The sequence below is a fragment of the Corvus brachyrhynchos genome, unplaced genomic scaffold (genome assembly GCF_000691975.1).
Source record: "Corvus brachyrhynchos isolate BGI_N302 unplaced genomic scaffold, ASM69197v1 scaffold148, whole genome shotgun sequence".
Taxonomy (NCBI): domain Eukaryota; kingdom Metazoa; phylum Chordata; class Aves; order Passeriformes; family Corvidae; genus Corvus; species Corvus brachyrhynchos.
This window is the reverse complement of record NW_008239785.1, coordinates 761,877-788,970: the sequence shown is the minus strand read 5'-3', so window position 1 is coordinate 788,970 and position 27,094 is coordinate 761,877. Positions and strand designations below refer to the sequence as shown.

Here is a 27,094-nt window from a genome sequence, read left to right as displayed (position 1 = left end):
TCTTTGGAGCAGGTTGTGCTAAAATGCACTCAGATATTGATTCTGTGCTCTCTCTGGACTATATTTCCAATCTATATCTGCTTTTCTTTTCTTTTTCAGTGTGTACATTGCTGGCTTTCCTGAGTATACACAGCCAATGATTGATCATTTAGTTAACATGAAGATTAACCACTGGGATAGGTGAGTTCATAAAATCTAATTATTAATATCCAAGAATTGACTGTTCTGCATATTGTGCTTTTGTAGATTATTTTTGTAAATTTTACTCACACCTGGGTTTGCAGTAGCATTTGACTGAAGGAGGCTGGGCAAGCAGTAGGTGATACCATCTGTACCTCCCAAGCAGATTGTCACTTAAAGGGATTAATGAATTTTGTCTTTTGGCCATGACCTCAATCTGTTAATAGATTAATAAAACCCATTTATATGGCATATAGTGTGTGTGAGGGGTAAACACTGTCACCATACAATTATCCTAATTAAAGTAGATTTCACACATAGAGATGATGCTTACTCACATTCAGTGTTCGTGAAGATTGAAATGTGTACGTATCACACAAGGGAGATTCTATCAGTGCTGATCATAGTTTGAATCGTGAGAAATAATCACAGTTTACTGCACTGTCCCTGCCAGTGCACAGAACAAGCCCTCAGGTTCCACCAGCCCCACTGGTGTTTTTCCTTGTCTCTTTGAGCTCTTTTCACTTCACTGGAAGCTGGCTGCAGGCTGGCTGCATGGATGCTCTTTGGTTTCGTTGGCTTTTTCACAGGGGGGAGCATAGGACGGACAGAGAATACTGTAATTTGGAATCTTGCCGGGGCTTTGCTTGGGGGTAGGAGTCCCTTCCTCACGTTACTGTTTTAGCACATTGATTCTCCTGAATTGCTAACCCTCAGAAATGCTTTCTTACATCTGCAGTGTTATTCGAGAACTTTCAACCAAAGCTCTGCATAACATCACTCCCCGGGCCCCTGAGTACATGGCAAATGTGGGTAGGTACCAGCTGAGCTCTGCTCAGCCAGGCCAAGCTTAGGCAGAACAAACCTACAAAGATCTAAACATGCACCGTGAGTTACTGAAAAGTAAGATTTCCTCTGCCACTTGGTACAGTGTAGCGACCCTGATGGCTTTATCCGTTTGCGTGTTTTATGCAACCATTATAAATTATTGTCAGGGTGGTTTTTATCTGGGGTGTGGGCTTCAGTTACCTGGCTGCACTGGACTCTGTTGGTTCTGAGGTGAATAAATGGGTGCAGTTGTGTGGGAACAACTCCAGCAGCTACCCCTCAAATTCCCAGCTCTTGCCGAGAAGGCTTTGATGTTGTAAAGGGTGGGGGATTTGTTTTGTCTTGTCCAGTCTGACATCTGCAGGAGGATTCCTTTCTGACTGTGTGTGTAATCAGATGTTTCCTAGCATGAGCCCAGGGTCCTTTGCTCAGCCCATTGCACATCCTGAGGCTGTACTGGCAGATTTTTAATGTGGCTGAAGGCAGTGCCTGGCCCCCTGAGAATCTGCAGTGGCAGACCTTGCCTGGGCTCCTGTCGTGGTCTAGGAAGGTGACACTTAACATGGAAATAAAATTCCATGGCAGTATTTCCTGACTGCTCAGCCAGCTCAATGCCCAATAGCAATGTTATTTTATTTACTCCAGCCAGGGAGGTAGTTGGGAGTATAAAATAGCTCAGTGTGGTTTGTCAGAATTTACTTCATTAAAACTTGCTTTTCATAAAGTCGCCAGGATACTTGACTTTACAGAAATGCTTTCCCAATGTTATTTCTAGGCAGGCAAAATTACATTTAGAACTGTGATCTGTCACTATGCTTTGTTTTTAAAAAAAAATTAATTATTTAATCTCTTCCAGTTTTGCCAAGACTTCTGCCTTTATCAGTGGGCTCAGATCTGCACACACGCCATGGGGCAATCCTTGCCTGTGCTGAGATCACCCATGCTCTGTGTAAACTGGCACAAGAGAATAATAGGTATTAATGGAAGATTATCTAGACTATAAATTTTCCTTTCATGTCTGGTCTATTAAAAGCTTCCTGAGTATAATTATGGAAATCTCCATCTCACTGAACTGTGTTTCCATTGAATTTTTGTTTGTTTTTATGAGTGATGCTGAGCTTTCACATTTTATTCAGTGATTTAAGACTTCAGTTTTAGATTCATCATCAGGAAAGGGAGATCATTAGCTGCCTTATTTGGAGACTTGAATGTGATCAGTTAAATATAGATTAATTCCTCTTCTCCTGTAAGTGTGATGTGTTCCTGGGTGGGGACAGTCTTTTGTCTTCATGGTTGGAGAAGTACCTCCTCAGTGTTGGAGAAAAACCTCCTTGAGCAGCTCATGGAGTTAGACTGACTGAATGCTGGTCCAGTTATATATAAAGGTATATCTGTATATTACACACACATTTGCCAGCAGTGTCCATCAGAAGAATTTGTGTTGCAGGTCAAGAAAAACAGATCATTTTTAGCAGTAGGAAGTACTTGAAATAGATGGAAAAATCACAGAAGTGTTGGAGTCCAAAATACAGCTCAGCTGAGAAGGGTTATCAGTGTATTGGCAATTACAATGTTATTAGGAAGTGACACTGATTTTTTTTATAAGACTTTTGGAATAGTTTTCTGTATGATAAGGAAAGAATTTATGTTTTCTGATCTATTTAAAATTAAATGTTGCGTATTTCTGTGGAGCATAATTTCAAAATCAAATGATTGGTTTTCTGTTGGAAAGTACAATGACATTATGGAAGAAAAATGATTTACAGCATGATTAGGGAACCTGTATTAAAATTTTTGTATACTTTTACAGCTCTGTAACATACTATTTCAGTGAAAAATCGTTGGAGGGACTCAAGCAAATTCACCAAGAGGTTTGTAGCCAGCATAAATCTATTTTTAACCTGGAATGCTGTATGATTTTTAAACAAAGATTTACAGTTAAGGCATCTGTTCTCCACCTTCCTCAACCCTGTGCCAAGGGCAAACCATGTCACAGACAGGGGTTGGGACACTCCCCAGACTCTGTGGCAGCTGCATGTCCTGGACCCTGTGTCTGATACAGTGACACTGGGGGCTGTTCTGCCTCTTGCTGAACCCCCAGCTCTGATGCTGGAAATTACATTCCTGAAATGCCTCAAGGGGTTGCTTTGGTTCCTTTTCCCTTTGTCTTTGCTCCCCCTTCATCCTTCTGACTGGCCTTGGGGTGACTGTGCTCAAGGGACACCTAGTGAGCCCATTCCTTGTCCCTGCATCCATAATTTCCTGTTTATAGACCTCAAAAGTCATATTCTGCATTTCAATTGATGAATTGTCTGTATCTCCTTTTGCTCAATGAAGCCTTGTCCTGCTCAGAGCAGTTCCAAGTGCTTTTGTGGAGATAATTTTGCCTAATTTGTCCCTTTCATTTTCAGTCATCCCATGTTGTTGGGTTTTTTGTTTCATTTTGTTGTTGTTTTTTCTTCCCACTGTGGAACTGACAACACTCTGCCATTCACGCTCCTGCTGTTCCTGCAGGATCTGTAGGACCTTTAGTGCCAGCTCTGATGTTCTGTCAGGCTTCACCATTCACCCACCAAAGTCCCCAGGTGCCTGTTTAATTCTGGGCACAGCTCAGAGCTGCTGCCACAGGTTGAAAAAGCACCTTTGTCCTTCTTCAGCTTTCTCATGTTGAAATGCCTGAAAGCTCTGTCAGCGCATCTCTGCTCTTGCAGTGGCCTTAAACTGTTGTGATCCAGTTTCTGTTGTTGTTTGCAGTTAATCTGCAAGGTTGCCATAAACTCCCAATTTAAAATAACCTGGGTTTTTTTGGCTTTTACCACATAGAAATGTGATAATCTCTGATTTTTTTAGGATGGCTTGCTGTAAAGAAGTAAGATTTTTCAGTTGCATTTGAATCTTTTTTTTCTGCTCAGTTTGTAGCTACCAAAGTTATTTTCAGTGAACAGATAGTGCAGTCTATCATAATTCTAAAAGGGCCAATGGTGGAAAGGAAATCTATTTTAAAAATCCAAATTGGCTTCCAGGGTAATTGCAGGAGCAGCTTGAGTTTGGAATTCAGGAAATTAGTGCTTTATGAATGTGTTATATTGATTTTTTTTTTTTTTTTTTTTAATAAAGTTCAAATGGGTATCGAGAAGTTGTTTTAAAGAGGTTTCCCCTTTGAATTTTATTTTTAAAATTAACTGCAGGTTTGCACATCTCACAATATATGGCATTGCATGTTAGGGGGAAAAATGAAAACACTTGGATCAAACAAACTCTAACATTAGTGTGTGTTGCTTTTTTTCCCCCCAGCTTTGCAGTCGTCAGTTGTACAGGTAAGAAAAGAGACATAAAAACGTTATTTTTCCTCTTGGAAAATGTCAATTAAAAGGAATGAAACCAGCAGGATATGGGATGGGGGGGTTTGTTTGTACAGTTAGTGACACCCACCCCAGTCCCTCCCAGTCCCTCACGTGCTTTGTCTGCAGAGGCAGAGGGTTCAGAAGGGGCTGCAGAACTGGCCTTTAACAAATGAGCCCCAAATTTCTTTCTTTATTTGTTTGTTTGTTTATTTATTTATTTATTCATTTAAAGGAGCTTCTGTCTGAGTTCCAGAATCCCTTTCTTCATCCTGTGTGATGAGCAGGACAGGAGCGTTGCAAAAGGTTCAGGGCAATTTTTCATCTCTCGTGACAAAGAAAATGCAAATGAGTTTTCACTAGGTTGTTTTTCATTTCCTATTTGTTGAAGCTTCCAGGAAATGAAGGGATATTGCTTAAGTAATTGTTAAGTAAATGTGAATTAAAACTGGTGTGTGACTTCAGAGTTTGCTCCTAAATGTAAGGAAATCAAAACTTAATGACTGTATATGCAAGTGAGAGTTTTTCCTCCTTTAACTGAGAACAGTTTTTGGTCATTTTTAGTTCACTTCTTCACATGTGACTTACCTGACAACAGTAAACCCTAAGAAGTTTTTTGTGTAATTATTAATTACAAGTTAAGGAATTTTTATATGAGTTTTTTTAATCTTGGAACTTTCTGAAAAAATGAGAAAATTTACTTCTTGAGGGGTCCTCCACAGTGATGTGAAACTTCCAGCCCAGAGTGAGCTTGGGCTGGAGGATGGGCTTAGTGCTGATACTGTATATTCGTGTCTTTGTGGGTGGCTCTCTTGGCTTCCATAAATTCTTTAATGTCAGGGTGGAGCTTGGGTGTAATTTGTTTTTGTTGTAATGGCACTTCTTGCACTTAATGGTATTTATAAGATGCCTACAGAAATGTTTTCATTCTAGATAAGAGTTCTCATTCAACTCCAAGCAAGATTGATTCACTGCTGTTTGCTCTCATACTTAGCTGAGACAGAGATTGTCTGCTCTAATCCATATTGTAAAATATCAGTATGCATAAAATCCTTCAAAATAGGACAAGAAAAATAAACTAGGTTATAAAAACAAACCAACAATTTGAGTGTTGCTGGGCAAGCATTTAGTGAAACAAGCCAAACTCGTTTCATGATGAGTAATTATTGCACATAATATTCCAAAGATTTCCATTCGAGAAATTGCTACTGGGAATTTTCAGTGCTAACAACATCTTGGAGGAATGTTGAAAACCTGTGTGTTTTATTTGTTTTTCAAGTTTTTAAGCTGTATTAACAAAGAGCATCTGGCCACGTGTCTTAACTGTTTATTAGATATTTTCCTTTCACTTCTGGCCTCTAAACAGCCTTGTCAGGGACCGAATGGATTTTAATGCTTTGATCAAGATGTTTCAAGGAATTTTTTGGCCTGTGAGAAAGGGAGAAGGAAGTAAAGTGTAAAAATGCTGGATTTTTTTTTTTTTTTAATTTTTTTTCTAAAGTTGCAGTTTATAATAATTTTAAGCTGGAAATAGGGTCATGAGTTTCTTGATTGTCTCATTCTGTTGAGTCCATAAGGGCCTCATGTCAAACAAGAGAAAGCCAAAGTGCTGTAATGGAGCTATTCATAGAGCTGCTCAACCATCTTACTTTGTTTAGCAGTTCTTGCACCATCTTTAGCCTGATTTTGAAAAATGGCCATAAATTATCCTTTACACAGGACACAGTCCTGTTTTGAGTTATACTTCAGCCAGTCTCCCTTTTGAATATACTTGAAACATTCAAATTTATTTATGCTAATTGTAGAAAATCCCATCTTCTACCACATTACCTTTTTTTTTTTTAAACATGTAAGTATTTTTTTTGTCCTTCTGTAGAAGTCCTTTCTTGGTTTACCATAGTACAGTGAAAAAGGAGCCTGCAAGTCCAGGCACATCAGTGTGTACTTCCTGCCATTAGCCTTGATCCTGACACATCTGATGCACTGGTTTGTCTGGAGGAGCTGGTTGCTTTGAGCATTTGCATGTGCACTTCCACCTGTGGGTTGTGCAGGAGTTTCTGGGTTTCTGTGTGGGGGTTACAGCAAGGCACATGCAAACCGTGCCCTGTAGAGCATCTGCCTCCTGTGCCTGTTTTGGGCTGTACAGGTTATAAAGTTACCAAAATTGTGCCGTATTTTAATTGTTTTCAATGGCACTTCTCTGTATAAAAACCCGAGATGGAAACTTGTGGCATCTGTTGCCTTCAGCTGTGTTACCTGGGTTAGGAAGTCACTCTGCTGGTTTAAACACAGAGTCAGTAGTCAGCCTGATTTCCATTCTGCTCCCACTGCATCAGCATGGTTAGTATCTGGGGGTTTTTTAGCAGATCTGTTTGTGTCATGCATCTGAGACCTTGGACTCCTTCTCAATACTCCCTCTCCCAATTAACAAGTGATAGGAAAGAGGAAATGGCCTTAGGTTGCACCAGGGAAGGTTTAAATTGGATGTTGGAAAAAAATACTTCACTCAAAGGTTTGTGAAGCCCTTGCACAGGTTACCCAGGGCAGTGGTGCAGTCACCAGCCCTGGAGGGATTTAAAAGATGTGTTAAAAAGGGTTTGGTTGAAAAGGTTTTAACACGTTTAATTAAGTTGGGCTCGACAGTGCTGGGTCAGTGGTTGGACTCAATGATCTTAAAGGTCTTTTCCAACCTAAATAATTCTACAATTCAATAATATGAAGAAAACAGTATTTTAATAGTAGCTGTGTTAAGATTCTCCAAAACTGCCTCATCTGGTATGAGGTTCTTGAGCGACTGTTCAGCTGAACAGATGTTCACAATTTTTTAGCTTCCTTGTAGCCAGTTCTGAGTCTGATCCCACAAGTCTGAATGCCCAGAGTTGGTGACAAGATCAGGAACGGGTATGGAAGTGCTGGGCTTCCTGCAGGTGGTTGCAGTGCACTTTGGATTTCAGCAGAAGCTGTGTTTATTGGCCCTTGAGGGTTCCATCCGAGCTGGATGTGTCGGGATGTTCGTCAGCGACTCCCACGCCGGGCAGTGCGGTGCCGGCGACGTGCTGCACACCCAGCCTTGCTCTGAGCTCATCCCTGCAGCCTCTGGAGAGGCTGGCTGGGTGTGGAGCACGTCAGCTGTGGCAGCCCAGCAGATTTAGGAGCTTGGAGGAGCAGCCAGTGTCAGTTGAGCTGGCACCTTCCGAGTTTCGGCTTTTCCAGCAGAGTAAGGGAGCCCGCAGGTGTTGACAGGTGCTGGGCAAAAGAGAAACTTGTCTCATTTCAAAGACCTTTAAGGTTGTAACTAATCTTGATGGTTTCAGGGCAGATGTGTTTCTTGGCAGTCATCTGCCTAAAAGAGTTTTTTAGACATATGAGCTTAATCAGCGAATAATTCCAGCCTTGCAACGAAGCTCGTCTTAACAGTTCTTCCGAGTTCAAATGTTTTATGCATCCAGTGCCTGGGTGGCTCTGTGAGATCTTGCTGTGCTGTCCTCTGAAGAGTTAGGAGGTGAAATTCTTCTGCTACAAACTGAAGTCACTGGGAAAACTTCCATAGAGCCAGGATTTCACCTGTAGCATTCGGGGGTTGGAATACAGCATGGCATATGAATTTACAGTAGCCTAAAACTTGCTGTTTCTCCTGTTAGTATGGTTTATTCTGTGCACCTTGAAGGCTTGGCCATGTCAGCTTTGTTAATCTGTTCAACTGTGCTCAGGGGTTTCTTTGTCCCCTCTGTGTACCCTCTGATAAAGCCATTCTGTACCTCCAAAACCCAGGGAATATGCAACTTGGACCTTTTAAGATACCTCAGTTCTCTTTGGGGCAAAGAGTTCCCAAGGAAAATTCTTGGTTGCTGTTCATATGTAGGTGAAATGTGTGTTCTCAGCTTCCCAAAAATCCAGTATTTGCCTGAATCTCTTCAGCTATTCCAGTACTTTCAGCTTCAGATTTGGATGCCTGTGAAAACTTAGATGCTTTTCAATTCTAAACAGCTTCAGTTACTGTTATTTTTATTATCCTAAAGAGGAATTCTGGCTTTCTGACAAAAACCAGGCTTTAAATAATTAAAAAAAATAAATCCACAAAAGTACTTTGAACTTCTTTATGCCCTGAGAACAGCACTGTCACTGGTTCTGATTCAAGCCAACATAATTATAAAATAGATACTGTCATTCTTAGGTCAGTAATGTTAATTCGTCAGTTCTGCAAGGGATTATATATTTTATTTTCCACACATAAATTGTGACTCATCCCAGGACGTTTCTAGGAGAAGCATTGCTGTGGAACTGCACAGAGGAAGGAATGCTTAGGAGCTTGTGGAACCTGGGCACTGCATCAGTCAATTTGCAAATTGAATTAATAATTAAAGCTTGAAACAGGTACATCTAATAATGTGATGCAACTTGTGGATGTGTCTTTGGAATAAAAAAGAAAAGAATACTGACTGTACAGCAAAATTCAGAATCTCTGAATTAGGTAGATCCGTATCTTTTTAATTTAGTGAAATACTGGGGAGCGAGATAAAGTTAATAGAAAGATGCTCATCGTGTTTGACAAACTAAGCACTGACTGAGGAAAGATCTTGGATTATGATAGAATTCTTGGTTCTTAAAAGTGAAATATGCATGAGTTGTGGAAAGGGGGGAAAAAAATCAGTGATATTGGTGGACATACAGTGAGTCTGGGCAAGAACCAGCTCAGGAAGCTTTGCAGAGGAGCACACACAGGTCGTGGTGCTGCCCAAGAGGGATTTGATTGGAGTTTGTGCTGTGTGGAAATGCTGCTATGCAAATCCCTGTCACCTTTCTGCATTCTTGCATGAGGACAACAATCCTGAGAGAGGCTCTAAACTCTGGAATTAAATGGAGTTGGTGAAACGCCAGAGGAAGGGATAGCACTCAAATTATTAACATCAGCATAGCTTGAAGTGGCCTGACTTCCTTCTTGGCAGTGCAAGGAAATGGAGAAGAGCAGCCTTTGTGACTCAGTTCTTGCTTTGTAGTTGGAACAGAATAGTCCATATCTGAATCCCTGCATCAGCAGACTCTGCTGCACAGCAAACACATTTGCAAGATGATTATTTTATACTCATTTGAAGTAAGGCAACAGACAAAAGGCAAGGAATGGGTGAAGGCAAAATAAAGGGGAAAAGAAGTGTGGAAGAGGAAGCAAGGCTTGCCACATCAGTCGCCTGTTTTTGCCGCTGTCTCGACTCCTTGCATCACTTTTTTTGTTTTCTAATTTAAATTTTTTAGAAGCTAAAGAGCAGACAGCATGGCAGGAAGGTGGGGTAGACAACACACAGACCTTATCAGCATGAGGATGTAGAATCTGTGCTTGCTTCCTACAGTGATAAACTGAGCTGGGGATTATTAAATTAGGCCGAATATATATTGATTGTCGAAAGCAAAAGTTTCTCAATTACAGGAAGTGCTGATCTATGGCAGATGAGAATATTGTGGAGTTGGCATCTGTGCATTGCCTGAAACACCAGTGAAATTGTTGAGCAGTCAGAAACCCAGAGCATATTACAGAAGGGACCTCCTTGTGTGGAATGGAAAAACGTGTTTAAAACGTTCAGGCTTTTGAAGCTCATACAAAGGGATAAATTGGAGAACAAAGTTGTAAGAGTTGTTAGGATTGCTAAGCTTGCCTTCTGAGCACAGCTACTAATTTTATTGTGGGGAGAGAGGAGGGAAGAAAATGTTTAAAATAAACAAAAAACAACAAGCAAATAAACAAAAAAGTCTTTGTTGTTTCTCCCCTTGCTGGGAGTTTCTGCCAGAGCATGGACATGCAAACAGGTGATTAAGGGTTTGGCACACCTCAGGGAGGAAATATTCTAGCAGAAGTGAAGGGAGACAATAAGGAGTCAAGGGAGGAAATATCCAAAGGAACGGGAGGTCAAGGGTTCACAAAATAGAACAATTAAGCCACAGAGGGTGACACTGAGTGGAACACCTCAGGCATTGCCTTGGGGGTGGATATCCATACAGGCAGCAGGCAGTGCTCAGCTGGGCTGAGGAGAAGTCTCTGACGGAGCCAGGAGAAGCCAAAGAATGGAAACAGGCCCTGCCATTTCCAGGATGCTTTTTCCTCTCCCCACTTTCTGCCCAGTTCAGACTTTCTTCTCCCAGTGCTGTTACTGGCCAGGCTCATGTTCAGACAGAGGAAGTGGGCTGAGGTCTGAGCTGGTGAGACCATCCTTGAGGAGCACACCTTTGCCTCACGAGGGTCTGAAGTAGTTTGAGCCATTTGTTTCTCTCCCTTTTCTGATGTGTTTCTTGCGGTGATGAGCACAAAATCACCTGGGAGGGGGCTTGAGCAGGAAAGGAGAAGGGTGATAAGTCTCACCAGGAGAGGAAACCAGTTAATATATGTGAAAATGGGAACTGGGAAGGGAAGTTTCTATTTAGTTTTACAGAGATGATGATTATATTTAAAAATTGCATGTAGTTGCTTTTCACTTGTGGAAATCAGAAGCTGGTAGAGACTGTATGACTGGAAAGTCCTTTGGCCATGGGCTTGGAATGTTTCTGAAGCAAGTGAAAAGAAAAGCAGAATGAACTTGACAGCCTTTTTATTTTTCACATTAAAGACTAGTAAGACTGGGAGTGCATTTTTGCAAGAAGAAAGCTTTATATTCAGGAGAGGTTTGTATTAATCACGCTGATGCAAGAAAAGTTGATTTTAAAAAGAAGCAGAGTTGATCCAATACAAAACTGCAGGTATTTTGTGCTCTGCTTTCATTCTGAAATGGTTTTGAGGGGTTTTTGCCTCACTCTAGGCAATAATCCACTCAGGTTGCCTGTGATGGGTTGTTCTCTGAAGTCTGTTTCTGCTTTGCAGGGGTTTAGGTGGAGAGCTGATGAGACCGGCTGGTGAGTACCACAGCTGGGGTGGCACAGCAGGAGAGGTGCCCTGAGGAATTTGGCTCTTTACATGTTTCCAGCTGGTTTTGCATATGTTGTGTTGAATGTATAAGTAAAGTCTGCCCAGTAATTAAAAAAATACAAACTTTGGAGGCCAATCAGAAGATGGGTGCACTGGGGCATGGGGTGCCAATACCCTTGGAATAACTCTGTAGGAGCTGGAGATGGTTGTGGGGTCTGTGTCCTGCTGTTGTTGCACACAGTGAAGTTTTTTCAGGGTTGAACTGTCTTCCTTCAGTGATTTAGTCGGATTCCTCTTCAGAAGAGAGAGGATCTGCACTTTTAGACAGAAGCCATCGTGAAATAATGGTTTTATCATGACACGTGTGTGCACAGAAGTGAAGCATAAAGACCATATAAACAACAGTTTGTGGAAAGCGTGGCATCACAGAAAAGATGGATTTTGAAGATTGTTATATACAGAACCACTGTGAAAAGGAAGGAGGGGTGTTGCAGGAAAGAGAGGGCTGGGTGGATGAGGAAATGATGCCAACTTGGTTTCCTGCTTGTGAGTTCAATGAAGGAAGTGCTACAGAGCAGATTCCAGCTTGGAAGATGTGAAGCCATCCAGACCTTGTGGGTAAAAGAGCTTCAGTACTGAGGTGGAAGAGCAAGGGGATTTCAATGAGGTTACAGCTGTATGACATGAAAATACAGGCTAGAAGGATAATTTTTTTTGTAATACGCTTTAGCTTTTAAGCAGCTGAACATGTCATGATTTTGGAGAAGTACAAATGGCAGTATTTTGGCATGATACAAGTGTGTAGGTGGAATAAGAGAAGAATTGAAAATGTTCCACAAATTGCCTGCATGTCTAATGAAGATGATGGTCTCAACCACAATAGAGCACAAAGAAGCACAGAGAACTAAGGAGGAATGCCAAGAGACTTGGGTTTAGTCACATGGCACTTAACCTGTGAATAACTATTAGCACAGAGAAGCTGACACACTACTGAGAGGGGTTCGTGTGACATTGCCATAGTGAGGAGTGAGTTCAAGAGTAGATTTGGAGCCCAGTAAGTTGAGGATAAATGAAGATGATGAGAGCCCAGAGGAAGAGTCAAAAATCAAGTTGTGGGAGGAGAGGAAAACAAAGTGGTGGCCTTACTTTAATGTAGCACCTTTTTCTGTCCTCTCCCTCCTCTCCACCAACTCTAAAGCAGCCAGGCTGTGAGATGGAGCTGTACCAATCTGGTTTATTTGAACTGAACCCCAGGAGGTGAAAGGTAATGGTGTTCCCCAAGTGCTGAGTTTTCATTTGAGCAATACAGTCAATCTGTTGGACATAAAATTTGCAGTGTTTACTGTGTTAATCTCCACTCCCCAAAAAAAGCCTCAAAACATGTAAAAAAAATGCAGTTCTCAAAGTGGGTTTGTAAGTGTAGAACTCAAATAAGTTCATAGATTTAAAATAAGAAGGACTTTTTTATTAAAAGGATGTCCTCATGTATGCCAAGTATCAAAGGAAATAAAGCTGCATCCAGTTTCATAGCTCCAGGCTCTGTGCAGTGAACAAATGCCACTCCTTGGAGGTTCAAAAACAACGTGAATAAGAAGTAGGAAAACCTGTCAAATATATTTGAATAGTTTTTAGTGGCTGCAGTATTATCCTTGCCTCAGTTGGTTTACTATCACTGATGCTACACTGCCATTTCCAGGCTGTATAGTTAAAAAAAGGTGGCTGATGTGTACGTGCACACCTTGAATGGCAGAGGGGGAAAACATCCCACCAAACAAGGGATTTGCATGAATGATGGGACTAACTCATGTCAGAGGACAGTTACTGCATCATAGTGATTTTGGTACAAGTGTAATATTCTTTCCGTTTTTAATTTCCTTTATTTTGAACATCTATTTGCAAATATTTTTCTATTCTTTAAAATGAATGCTAATGTAACTTCCTGTGGTTGTGTCTTCAAAATTGCTACAATTTCTCTTTCTTGGGGGGTATTTTTCCTGTTATCAAACTTATTTTCTTGCAGTCTGCAGTTTAATTGAAAAGTTGTCGCTGTCAAAAATGCCATTTAGAGGAGATCCAATAATCGGTATGTCCTGTTTTAAATAACCTTCCATGATTGTAGAAACTATTCATTAAACTAAAGCATTAACAAATTGTGTTTTTCAAAGAAGCAAAATTAATGGGGTTGGGTGGCCTAGCACATTAAGAAATACGAAAAAGATGCACAAATACTGCAGCAGATGCTGATGCAATTTGAATATTTGGTTTTTAGCTGTTGACAAGAAATAGAATTTTGTGCAGTATTCAGCATCACCAGGCATGGGGTGTTCACTGTGGGCATGGCAATCCAGTCTGGGGTAGCTGTACTGAGAGTCACAGCCTTGTTTAGTTTGGAAAACCAAGGACGTGGGTCGATCTGCATAATTGCTGGTCTGTGGAAAAATTAAATGGAGAATGTTGAAGTTCAGAAAGTAAGAAAAGTTAAAGCTGTTCATGTTCCTTGCTATTCCAGGTGGTTGGCAGTGGTTAATAAATGACAGTCTAAGACATCTCACTCTTGTTTCCAGTGCTGCACGACAGCATATAAAGGTACAATAATTCCTCTTCCTTCTTGTGGTCACATTAAATACAGAATCAGAAATACTTTTGCTTTCCTTTGGTGGATTATTTTCCATGGGTTCTTACTGGTTCTTGAATACCTGTTTCTTAGATATGTGAGAAGGGGTATTTTAAAAAGTATATTTTGAATTCCTCAAGATTCCAGTGGACCTTTTTGATGAGTACTTGACCACTTATCCCGAAGGTTGTTCTTGTCTGTACATCTGCACAGGGTGGGGAGTTGCTGATGGTGCTGGAAGCTGCTCCCCAGTGGCTCTGTGGTTACATTTAGAGGATGTTTTGCTTCTGTTTTGGTGTACCTGTAAAATGTGTGGTTTCAGAGAACTTCTGTGAGAATTAAAACCACTGTGGATGATGTCCACAGGTGCTGAGGGCGTTTGGTAACTCTGCCAACACTGATGGGAGTTACCAGAATTATTTGGGACAGCAAGCTTAAATTTTCCATTAAACTCTGCTGCAAATCCTTTTACTGTGCTCTCAAACTGCTCTGATTCTGAATATTAAATCCATTGATGGGTATGTCTCATGCAGTTTTATTTACGTCATCTTAACACTGCCAGTTTTTCGCCTTAATATTCCCAAGAAATCCCATGGCAGTTTGATCTCGTGCTCTTAAAGGCTCTGCTGAATTATAAAGCCCATTTGTCTGCCCTGTTAGAGCTTACAGACAATCTGAATTTAACATACTGTGCTCATCGTGTTAGGTTTTAATAATAAGATAAAAAGACATTCCGAGTATCTCGCAGCTCATCTTTTTAAATTGTCCTTGGGAGACAGAGGAGACTGGAGTGCATCCAAATCACTGAAGGAAATTAAAAGATGAAATTTGAATTCTTAGCATATTCTTTTGGGATTAGCAATTTATTCAAAGTGTCGGTATGTCTTACAGCTGGAACTTCTAAACCAAAAGCTTAGAAGAATTAATTATAGGTTGTAGAGAATTTTGGCTTGTTTGATAAACATTAGTTAAAGCCAAGCAAAGCATGATTAGTAAATATCAATTCTCACTTATTTCTGCTTCTGTTTTAGAGAGAAATCATTTTAATGCTTAAGATGTTGAAAAGTAATACTTTTTTTTCCAGACAAACAGTATTCTCTTCCAGTGTAGCTTCTTATATTTAAGGTGAAAAACATTAAATTTAGAAAGTGAAGGATGTGAGCAACCTGGTCCCAGGCGTCCCTGCCCATGGCAGAGGTTGGATAAGATGGCCTTTAAGGGTCCCTGATCTACAGCAGTTAGATAATTCTGCATATTTTGCTACTGTAATGCCTGTGGTAGTTAGAATATTGTTTAGATGAGTGCTGGTTTTCTTTCAAGTCCTTGATTTTGCATAGAGAACTGGTCTGAGGTGTCTTTGAGGGCAGAATGAATCAGCTGAGCAGGATTTCTGTGTTACGTTTAAGATTTCTTGTACCCGGAGAACATGAGTGTTAATAAGTATTGCTGCTATTCACATGAAGTGAACAATGCAGAGCTTTTGTGTGCTTTCAAATTTATTATAATTTCGGGTAACATTGTATTATTAGCTGAAAAGTATAATTCAGCCGTAAATTTTATGAGAAAACCTATTATGTGCTTTTTGAAAGAGCAGCTGAGTTGTTTTGTGTTCTGTATCAGTAACTGAACCCACTCTAAAAGTGAGGAGGCTCAGGTGTAATACACAACCTTTGATCCTTTTCTAAACCCATTAAGATCAGGACACCAGGCCTTTGACCCTCAGTGTTGGGGCTTTTTTTGTTTATAACCTTCAGTCCATGTTCTTTTCTGTGTTTCCTTTCTGTCACTTCCTGGGGAGAGAGGGTTTGTTTCTTGTCAATCTGGCATCAGTATATGGAAGATGGAACAATGACTTGTGTATTTTGTAATGCTCTGTCATCCTGGAGGTCTTTCATTTGAACTGAAAATGCATTTCATATATTACTGTTATTATCTTAAATGCTAATTTAGCTTACTGCTCATATTGAAGGAATAAGATTAAAATCTGTTTTTTTCCTTACATAAGTTTCCTTACTAAGCCAGTATTGGGAAGAAGTAATAAGAAAGTAAATGCCAGTATCTGAAAGTTTTTTTTGTGGTTTTTTTTTTTTTTAAATCCACTTTCTTTTTCCTTAAAAATTCAAAGAACATACAAGTTGAGTAAATGTATCTCTGTACCTTTGTTGCAGGAGTCTGCAGTGTCTGCACTGGCTGCACTGTGCAATGAATTTTACATCAACGAGAGGGGAGAAGCTGATCCAGCTCTGCAGGGTAATGATTCATGTTTAAAATAGAGGCACAGAATACTGGGCTGGACCAAACTTGCATGTTGGAGCTATTGCAGAGAGTGGGGAGGGACTTCAGTAGTTTTAAGGGAATTTAAAATTCTTTAGGAAAAAATAACTGACAGGTGAAAGTTGTCTGAAAAATGACAGCTGGAAGTGTAGGAAATGTCTGGGGTTTTGCTGGCTTTAGACTGGAGGTGAATAGAAGGTACCACCATAAGGAATACTAGGCAAATGTATGTTGCTTTTCTATTCCATACTGTAAAACAAAGAAACAAAGATTACGTGTTTCTAAAATCCTAAATTTTAACAAAACGAGTCTTTTTCACATCCTGTTTTGATAAACTCTGCCAGAGATCTTGGCTTGATTTACAGAATTGCTAAGGGATAAGGAAAGGATAGAAAAGGACACCCAGAGTTGTTCTAAATGTGCATGTGAAAGCTCATGTGTTTGTATTTGGATCAGCAGTACAGGAGGAGGCTTAAACTTCTCTTAGGGGCATATGAATCAGCATCTTTTTTTATACTGCTTTTCTTGTACCTGTCTTTGTTTCAAGTATCAGATTGTATCATGTCCATCAGAGATGGATTGCCGGATTGTACAGATAAATATTTTAAGAATAACAACATTTATATTCTTGCTTTTCTAAATAGGACAGTGAATTTAAATATACTTAATAAAATACTGATTTATTTTCCTGTTTTTTGCCATTATTAAATCAAGTAACAGAATACCTTGTTATTTGTTTATTGTTTATTACAGTTGTTCCCAAAATGAACTTGATACTGATCACATATGTAGTTGCATGCAGTCCATGCCCCAAAGACATTAGGGCTGAACTATAAAAGCAGCCTATCTTGATTTTAAAATACTTTATATAGTGCTAAATCTCCATGTTTTTGTCAAAAAAAACCCAAACAAACCCATACCCCAAAATTGCCTTTTCCTTCCTGGAGTTTGGCCCTGCCTGTCAGATTCTTTGTGGGCAGCATGGGAAGGTGTGACATGGTACCAAGGCAGATAAAATCCTCCTAACCTCAGGAAAGGGTCATGTGTAAAACCAGAATGTGTGGGGCGGGAGGAGGCAATGCTGAGTCAAAGCAAACAAGCTAAAAATGAGTTGAAAAGTTGATAGGTCAAACTTTATGTAAGGATGAAGTTTCATGGTTCTGTAAAAGTGGACTGGGAAACTCAGGCAGGTGCCCAAGTCAGGAAGGAGAAGGGATCTGCCCAAAGTACAGGCAGTAGATGGCTGCAGCTATTGTTGCTGTACTCATTTAGATCCCTCTGAAGCCTAATTGGTTTTTCCTGGATTTTAGGTTAACTTTTCATCTGGCTTGTGCTTGAAGGGACCATGGCAATGTGGCCATGATGGTCTAGGGACACAGTTAAGTCAAATTTGTAGATACAGACAAAATTTTTCCTGAGATTTTTCTGAAATAGAATTGTGAGTTGGGAATTTTTCTGTTCTAGAAAAATCTCTGGTCAGCTCCTTCTTGAGTACCCTTTTATTTGGCCTTGACTGTGCTGGACCCTTTTCCACAGATGATAACAGAAGTGCCATTACACATGCAAGCATCTTTAAAAAGAAAAAAAGGTGTATTTTATCTCTGTACCAATAAAACTTATAAATTTCATGCCTGTCTGTTGTGGGATTGAAATCCAGTGTGTGAGGGATGTGGGTATGTGTGGAAGCTGCAGTGCAGAAGACATTCAGCACAGTGCAGGTGCCTTAGATAAGTCAGTTAAAGCAGGTCTGGACATGATCTTGAGGGGATTAGGAAGAGAAAAAAGCTTTTGGTAAAATTTAATCAGCGTTTCGCTGTGGCTTGGTGATGAAAATGAAAACACCAATCAAAGGTGCTTTAGCAATTTGACATTTGGAATCTGTCTTTATAAGGCTGCAGTTTTATTGAATCACTGCTTTTTTTTCTTTTTGCCTCTGTTTTGACCTTCTCTTTGGTTTTGGTTTTTTTTTTTTCCTGTCTTAATGTGTTCTGCTTTGGTTTTGCTGACTTTCTCCTTTAATATTCTTTCAGGATGGGTTGTATGGAATTAATATTGTAGACACTTCATAGGCCCTGTTGGTTTATGAAGCTGAAGGCTCTTAGAAGAATATTAACATTTGCATTACACTTTTCCACCATAATTACTAAGTGGTTATAAGCAAAGAGCTGCTTGTTTGCTTGTTGCTGTGTCATTTGGCTAAAATGTCAATCTTAAATTTACATCAATCAAAGTGGAGACTGTCACAGCCTCACTGTGTAAGATCTTCTTGCTGTCACAGCAAACACTGCGTCTTCCTATGGCCTCGGGACTCCTAACACCCCGGTGGTTTTGAAAGTTTTGAATAATAGATGTGCTTATCTGAAGGTATTGCTCATCTCTGGCCAGGGAGCTGGGCCCCTGCTGTGAGGGACAAGTTGGGGCCTGTCCATTGCATTGGGGTTTAAAAGAAACACTCGTGAATTATGATGAATGGGGAGTTTCTTACGGCAACTCTTCTTTCTTCCTCTAGCAAATATTGCTCAATCATTTAAACCTTAGATTACAGTAAGCAGTGGCACAATTATGTAATCATCCCAGGATCTCTAGTTCTTTTTCTCTGAGGATTAAAAAGTGTCTCTCCAGTAAAGCGATCGATGAGACCACCTTGCTCCTTTCTGAATCAGAGCTGTGTTTATTGCAGCTGTCTTGGAGAAGGTTTTTTTGGAGTAGCTTGTTTTTCTCTGCATCTTACAGAAGAGTTTAATGTGAAAAATCAGGTAAAGGAAGTATTGTCTGTAAGTCTGAGATAAAGACTGCAGCAGAAATGTGTACCTGCTCCTGACTTTTTCTGTTTTTATTTTTTTGTACACCATTTATTTTCTCCTTGGTATTGCTTTACATGTTTGGTGAGGCTTCTTTTTCCATGCCCAGCTGAGTTTATTCTTGTGCCTTTTGACTCTGTTACTGTTTGTAGAGCCACTGTCCACGTTGTGTCCTGTGCCAGCACAGAGAACCAAGGGGGCACTTCTTCTTGAGCTTTCTCCTCCAAAACACCCAACTTCATTTTTGTCTCTCTATGGAAAATGATCTGAAATTATCTCACTGTTTAGGTGTGATCTGTCTGTATGTGCTGAAACAAGACTCCCATCAGGAGTTTTCTGAGGGAAAACTGTTAAAAGAACTGACCTTCACAAACCTTGGGGGTCTCCTTCCTAGCACAGAATACTTTTCCAATGATAGAAAATGGTGACCTATAAATATAAAGGACTTGCTCCCCTGTGCTTACCCAGAAATTTGTGCTTACACTTACTATTTGGATTTCTAAAGCATGATATCTCATTAAAACTGAGAACTTTGTCTTCCCTCTCTGAAACAGTAGGATTAGTCTAAATACAAACTCAGATTTTTTTAGACAGAAAATATGATTTCATTCATGTAAAATTGAACACCTTAAAATTTTTATCCTTTTCCTGTAGAAATTAAGGTATTCTTCATTTTAGTTAAACAAGTTACAAAATTTTCCAACTACTTTGTTTAGGGGATCCTTTCCTTATTTTTTTCCTTAGCCAAATACGAAATTATAATGATGTGGTGGTTGCTTTTCACTCTGCAACTATGTTTTTTCTAGATGAGCTGGTGACACAGTACGTTTCAGAACTACAAAACGCAGAGGAAATGATTCGTTGTGGCTTTTCACGAGCTCTTGGGGCCCTTCCAAGATTTCTGCTGAAGGGCAAGCTCCAACAGGTGAGAAAATAGGATCATTGTAATGAGAAGAGGGCACAAGGCGTTTGGAGTGAAACCTGCGACAGTAATCAAATAAATAATAATGATCATAATTAAAGGTCTTTGTCAAAGGGGTTTGAATGCTAATGTACAGAAAATCATCATGAGTTGAGCTTGCCATAGTTTCTGATGATTAATGTTTAGTCCTGCTTTAGCAGTGCTAGTGGAAAAGCCAGAGGTTGAGTTATCCCTTTGCTATGGGACACTGCTCCAAAGGAAGAGGGAGGTGTGCTGGCCACTCCTGGTGAGAGTCCAAACTCTGCTGCCTGCTTGCTTCTTTCATGCAGGATTGAGCTCATTTTAATGTGATGTCAAAATTTAATATAGAAAAAATGCTTTGGATTTATGTTTTTCAATCTTATTATTTTTTCAGGTATTGGAAGGTCTAAAAACAGTCACAGTAATTTCCCCTGAAGACGTGAGCTTTGCTGAATCCCGAAGAGATGCCTTAATAGCAATTGCAAAGTACGTTTCTCATCTCTGGTTTTGTCTAATTTTAAATCTCTCTGTAGAAGCTTTCTCCTGTTCATTCTGCTTTCTGCTGGGAGTCTTGAAATCAGTTACACTGAAAACACAAACACACACAGCTTTCGAGTGTCTGCACCTCCATTCCTCAATTTATTTTTGATTCAGAGGATTATCACACACCTGACTGTGGAGTACAGCTCTGATGGTGCTGTCAGTTTTTTATCAGTTAACTGATTACCTAGAGTATGTTTTAATGTTTGCCTTTCTCGTGAGCTGCAGTTTAATGAGCTTTACTGAGGAGGAGGAATATATGGTTTTTTTTCCACAATCTTAAGAAGATTGAATTGGTTTAAAGAAATTGTGCTTTATATTTAAAGGAATGTTTTCTATATTGAATAACTGCAGTTAGAGTTAATAGTGTACATGTGTATTTTATGCTCTTAAACTGTTACAGTGCAAAAAAACCTGTGTCTTCAAGGTAAAGAAGTTTAATATCAGGTTCAATGCACATTGTGTTGGCCCTTTGCTCTCCTTCCTGACTCTATTTTAAGGAGAGTTCAGAGACTGACAGATACTGAAGCATGTTCCTTCTTGTAGTGTTATAGATGTGAAAGCAACCTACTTCCCTGCTGAGATCTTGACTTTGCCAGTGTTCCTTTGAACCCAAACATTGCTCAGAAATCCTCGGGTTAAATACAGGACAGAAACATTCCTCATTCCATCTATAGCAGATGTTCCAGGTGTTGGGAAGTTTATTAAGCAACACATCTTAATGTGTCTCCTTGCTAGTGTTATGGCTTTGCCTCCCATCCCTTCTTTTCCTCTATTTTTAAAGGGTTTGCCAGACAGTGGGTGTGAAGGGAGATGGATCCCAGCAGGAATATGTCTGCAGGGATAATGTTGATCAGATTTATGCCACGCTGCTCACTGGTGTGACCGACTACACCACCGACAGCCGGGGCGACGTTGGAGGATGGTAAGGTGGGACTAAAAGGGGGGGCCAGGTTTGGTGTCTAAGGAAAACCTGATGTGTTTTCAAAACCTCTTAGAAACAAGAGCTCCAAGCCTTTGGAGATTTGAGCCTAGGTAGGAATGCACAGTGGGAAGAGAGGTAGAAAGTAAGTGGCGAGGCTGACAGGTTTTGGTCATCCTTCCTCAGAAGTTGGGAATATGGGAACTGATGTGTTCAAAACCGAAGTTCAGCCTTTTTCTGGTTCTGTGGATAACATTAGCTTCTTTTAGTCAATACCAGGAATGTATTCAGTTGCAAAACAGGGATTTAAAACATTTCTTCTCTTTCTTTGAAATAACGCATTTGGTCCTGCCTGATCTCTCCTACTCCTACATCAATCCTGTTGTGGGGATTTTTTGCCAGGAGAGGGAGCAGCTGCATAACGTGTTGGTGACTGAGAGGGATAAAAACTCCAAATTGTCCTACAGCACCACCGAATCTTTTGTAAGTTTAGGGTTTCAATGATATCAGCTATGACACTGCAAGAGTACATCATAAATCTATAGGAGTACGTCTGCTGATGTGAAATCTGTAGAATAGATAGATAAATAAAATAATAAGTTTAGTAAACTTAATAAGATTAGTAAGATCTTAATAATATTAAGTTGACAGCAGTCATATTTTCATGACATTCCTCAATCTTCAAGGTCCCCCTAATAGAAAAAGAAGATTCAGTGTGTAACACTGCATTCCTCTGAATGCTCTGTATTCCTTCATTAGCAGTGATCTGGAAAGGCAATTTCTAAATTCATGATCCAAAGCACTATAAAGGCTCGTGTCCTTCTCTGGGTTTGTGTTTCATTTCCAAAGAAGCTCTAATTGGGGATGTGTCAGCACTTACTGATTGGAAGTTCCTGCCAGCTTTGAATGGGAGAGATCGTGAAGAGTTCGTGTTGTTCATGCCATCCTGTAGAGTTACACAGCATAGAAACCCATGTGAAGTATGGATCTTACAAACCAAACGTGCTCTTGTCAGGGTACTTTTCTGCATGTATTTACAAGCACAAATATGCCCAGCCTGAGGTATTACTTGTTAATAAAAAGCATTAAATTATCCTAGTTCAGGAACAAGTCCAGTGTCTGCAGGTTTAACATACATGACCCTTTTGATGCTGTGTAGAAGCCTCAGAGCAGTCATGCTCACTCCTTGATAGTGAAGCCACAAACTGTGTAAATGAATGGGATAAAGTAATTTTAGTTGTCTTTTATTTGTTGGCAGTTGATTTTGAGTAAAACGCTGGTTTTGAAAAGGCTGCTTAATGTTATTGTGTGAATCCATAATTTTAATTTGAAAGTGTGCAGATGTGTTGCTTTTAGATATGAAATACCAGCCTTGTTTAACATATGGGTGATACTGTTTGTGTGGTATGGTAATGAAGTGGTAAAATACATGTATTTGACCTGTCTAGCAGCTGCATGAGTATTTCAGGGTAAAGAGATGTGTGTTCAGGATTTTAAATTCACAACCTATTGATAGTTCAGATCTAGTATCTGGCTCTGCCTTTGTTACATTCCAGGCAGGAGGGGGCAAGTGCCTGAAAAGTACTGGTGAGAAATAATTTTGCTGGTTGAAAACATTCTGTTATTTTCCCAGTATGTTGAAGAAGTTCTTGTCTAACAGCACTGAGTCACATGGAGTGTTTGTGATGCCTTTTCTTGGTCTTAAAATCAAGAATCAAACATGGTTAGAAGGAAAGAGGGGTTTTACCTCAGGATTTATTTTAAGGATCCTTAGGTGCACCATGTCCAGGTCGAATGCACCTCCATGCACACCACAATGCCCACCCCCAAAAGATCAGGTATAACATTATAGGTGTTACTAATTAGCAGATCTATCAAAGATTCCCCAATGAGAGGCTCAAGTGAGTCCCCCTCCCCAAGGAGCCTTCCCCTGGATGGTTCTATCTCAGTTTACAGAATGTGTTCTGGAGAGGACCTTGGGCTCTGGGGCACACTGATCCCTAACTACGAACCTTCTAAGATGTTTAGTCTCCTAGCTTGACAAAATAAGTCTAAGAATGTAGGCTAAAAACCACTAAGAATACAAAAAGCTATAAAAAGGTGTATAAAAGGGGTATAAAAGAAAAGGTAAAAAATCATTATGGCATCATTTGAGCGTTTCAATATCTGTGCAGAGTGTTTGTATGAATTAAGTGCTTCAGACAGTCACTGCCCTCTTCCTTGAAGGGTGTTTTCAGCAGTGCTCTGTGAACAGGAAGGTGGCTGTGCTGGTGCCTGGCCAAGCCCAGCGTGGTAACATGTGCTGCTCAATGGGCATCATGTGAGTGTGGCAACTTTTTGCTTAGGCTCAGATTTGTTATGTCCTGTTTAGAGCTCTGTGCTGCTCAGTCTTAACTTTAGTGTCATTATTTCATTTGGTAGCCCCAGGTTTGCTTTAAAAAAAGGGGGAAAAAAGTTAATTACAGTGCCATTCTCCTTTCCAGGATTCCTCATTAGGCTTGAAGGGGGCAGGTGCTGTGAAGTACATTTGTAATAACCATATGAAATGGGAACTACTGCAACACACTCTGTAACCACCTCTTGTCTTGTGTAGGGAGAAAAGTTGTGATTGTGCTTTTTTTTCAGTGTGCCCCGTGCTGGATTGTTCCTTGCCAGTGATCATCAGCAAGGAGCAGTCAAACCTTGCTGGTTGTCCTCTGCCAGTCACTGGCAGTGTCAGATCTCACCAGTTCCAGCCTGGGCTGCAATAATTTTAAATAGCTTCTCTGTCTTTGCACGGGAAGGGAAGTGTCAGTTCTGCAGCACAAAGCAGAAGGAGGACACTTTGTGCCACGTTATCATTGGGCACTTCTGTAACTGGCGAGCCTTGTCCCTTTAGCACTTCACTGCAATATTTACAAACGTGTTGGAGAAGTTCACAGCACAAATAATCCAGACTGCTCTCAGCCTTAGTTAAGGTTTGTGTGTTGGGGTTTTTCCTGGTTTCTGTAGTGGTATCCAGCTTCTCAGCTGGTGAAATTGTCGTACAACAGGGAAATAGTGACACAGGGCACGGAATCAGAGATGGGGAGGTGTTTGACATCTCCAGCTTAGAAGAGGAAACAAGGATGCAAACTAGTGAGGATCAGGAGCAGGTCATTCCAGCGTGCACGAGGAAGGAGCTTGGCTTTCCCTGCTGTCAGAGGAGCAGGAGGGAGGTGAATGTGTCTCTAACACAAGAGAGGGGCGGGTGTAGCTGACAGAAAATGGAAGAGCAGTAATACAGGGTGGGGAGGCAGAGAAAAGGAAGAGATATTGAGCTTTGTGTTTTCAAAGTCAGGTGAGATACTGAAGATGATGAGGACCTGGCTAAGTGTGATTAGGTATTCAGCTTAACTTCCACATCTGAGAGCTCCCACTGCAGTTCTCCACAACTATTGTTTATCCTTCACCTGTGTCTTGATTTAAAACAAAACAAAGTGGGACTTTCAAAGAAATCCTGAGGACATTAAACTCCCAACATCCATTAAAATTCAAATGTGCTTTGAGCACCAGATTTTTTTTTTTTTTTGAGCTTTGGGCAATTCCACCCAAAATCAAATCAAGAAACACTTAAATCAAAGGGGGAAAGGGGGATCCTTTCTCATGGCAAACTGTTGGCTGCTGAAGGCTTTTGTGGCCTCTCAAATAGCAGTGTGTTCTTATTCTATTTCTTCTAAACCATTGGATAAAATGGAAAGATATGGGGAGAAATGCTGTTTCTCTGGAGAAGCCTTGTCTTTTTTTGTGTTATTTTTGTCTTTCTTTAATAGAATCGTGGGAAAGTTTCACCAACTTTACTCTCTGTATGCAAACTTCACCTTTCTTTTGATAGATTGTTTGCTGGGACATGTCTGATCTGTCTACAGGTGTTAGACATGAATATCTAAGTCAGATACTGTACAAAAAACTAGTAAAACATAACCTTGATGAAAGACTGCCAAACTTGTTTTGAGCTGCTTTGGAAAAAATGATGTAATTTACCTTTTTTACCATTAAAACAAATGTCCCACCCAGTTTTAGATTGCATCTGCAACTATTTTCAAGTTGTTTGGAAGTTAGAAAATGGAGTATTTCTTTTCATAGAAGGCTGCTGGACCTTTTCAAATATTTAACTTTTTTCCTTTTTAAAAAAATTGTTACTGAGAAAGGATGACATTACTCTGAGTTACTAATGTAATGAACCTGCTGGGCCTGGTCTTGTGCAGGCTCATGTAACCCACTGAGATATTGCCTGTGTCTTAAGAAAGAAACCACTTTTAATAACTCATGGATTGACAAGACATGTGGTTTTAAACAAGCATACTGATTTTTTTTTTTTTAATTGAAATTACACTTTTTTTTTTTTTATGTTGTATTTAGACATTTTGAAGGTAGCAGATCATTATCTAGATAAGACTGACTTCAAGCACAACAGTGTTCCTTTGGTCAAGCTTTTTCTGAAATTAATTATTATTTAGCATAGAGATTTAAGTCACTCTGAGTCACAACTTGTTTTTAATGTTGGAAATATTGAAAATTTATAAGAATGTGACAGTCTTAATAGTGTTAAATATCTGAATGTCAGAATGTGCATTGGCCTTTTCAGAAAACAATTTGAAGCAGACAAAGCACTTAAGTTTAAATACATCTCTTTGCACACTAAATATTACTAATCATTATCAGTTTTAACCTCCTTAAAGTAAAGAATAAGCCTGATGACATCTGGCTGGAATAAAAACCAGGCAGGGGTGAGTGTTGTTCCCTCAGTGTGATGTGAACTTTGTTTCATGGAATGGGGCTGGGGGGGACAGCTGTACGCACTCCTCATCCTCCCAAATTACGGTAAGTGCTCTGAGATCGTGGCTTTTGTTACTGTGAATTTTTGCTGGTGTTTTAACCTAGCTGATGTATTTATTGAAGCAAGTACTGCTGCAGCTCCTCTGACCCATCTCTGTCTCCCCAGGGTGCGCGAAGCTGCCATGAGCAGCTTGATGGAAGTGACGCTGCTGCTGGTGCAGAACGAGGCAGAGCTAATTAATGCCAACATGTATGTGATGTGCTCTTCCTCTTCTTATCCCTTAGAGCTACATTCCAGGCCATACAAGAACGCAGTGCTTGGACACTCTGTGCTTACTCCTTTATTGAGTGTGACAGAACTTTGACAGAAGTGCGTCAAGCCCACGCAGATGTGGAGGATGTTGCATCTGGTTTTCAGAGGGATTGACCTTGTTGAGACAACCTGGGTGGCAATCCCACCTTGGAAATAGAGCACAGCTGTGGGATTTGGGCTAAACCTGCCACCTCTGTGGTGCTTCCCAGTGGAGTTCACTTCAATAGAAAGCAAACCTCCCCTCTTATCTGGAGCGTCACATCGTTAATTTGGGATGTGATCATGTTAGCATGAGTTTGTATTTGTTTCTTTGCAGAATTATTAGTCACCCCAAGACAGGAAATAAAGAAAAATACACCGAGCTCCTGATTTTTAATTTCATGATACGGTACTCCTAATAATAAAAAAAATTAATAATAATTACCATTTTTTAAGCATAGCTTGAGCTGCAGTAAAACTTTCCTCATAGTGGTATTGGTCTGTGGACAGGGTGTGCCAATGGTTAGGTGAACATATATGTGGTTTGGGTTTTAATTAAAAATTCCCAGATGGTGAAGGACCCTTAGAAGGGAAGGACTGGATTCTCTAAGAATACATGGCTCACTAGTGCCCCTTCTCAGGGGCTTCCTCCTCTTGATCTGTTGTATACACA

The 27,094-nt window shown here is 40.2% G+C and overlaps 1 protein-coding gene across 1 annotated transcript in view; it reads left to right on the top strand.

Annotated features, from left to right (window-relative positions):
• The window catches only part of TBCD (tubulin folding cofactor D), a 114,936-nt gene that overhangs the window by 67,380 nt on the left and 20,462 nt on the right, over positions 1 to 27,094 (top strand). Inside the window, exons 19-31 of the mRNA XM_008640610.2 lie at positions 100 to 180; positions 920 to 993; positions 1,865 to 1,982; positions 2,819 to 2,879; positions 4,303 to 4,325; positions 11,194 to 11,225; positions 13,259 to 13,321; positions 13,748 to 13,824; positions 16,021 to 16,102; positions 19,734 to 19,852; positions 20,265 to 20,356; positions 21,195 to 21,335; positions 26,296 to 26,379. Of these exons, the coding sequence (XP_008638832.1) occupies positions 100 to 180; positions 920 to 993; positions 1,865 to 1,982; positions 2,819 to 2,879; positions 4,303 to 4,325; positions 11,194 to 11,225; positions 13,259 to 13,321; positions 13,748 to 13,824; positions 16,021 to 16,102; positions 19,734 to 19,852; positions 20,265 to 20,356; positions 21,195 to 21,335; positions 26,296 to 26,379 (1,047 nt within the window). The remainder of the gene's footprint in view (positions 1 to 99; positions 181 to 919; positions 994 to 1,864; positions 1,983 to 2,818; positions 2,880 to 4,302; positions 4,326 to 11,193; positions 11,226 to 13,258; positions 13,322 to 13,747; positions 13,825 to 16,020; positions 16,103 to 19,733; positions 19,853 to 20,264; positions 20,357 to 21,194; positions 21,336 to 26,295; positions 26,380 to 27,094) is intronic.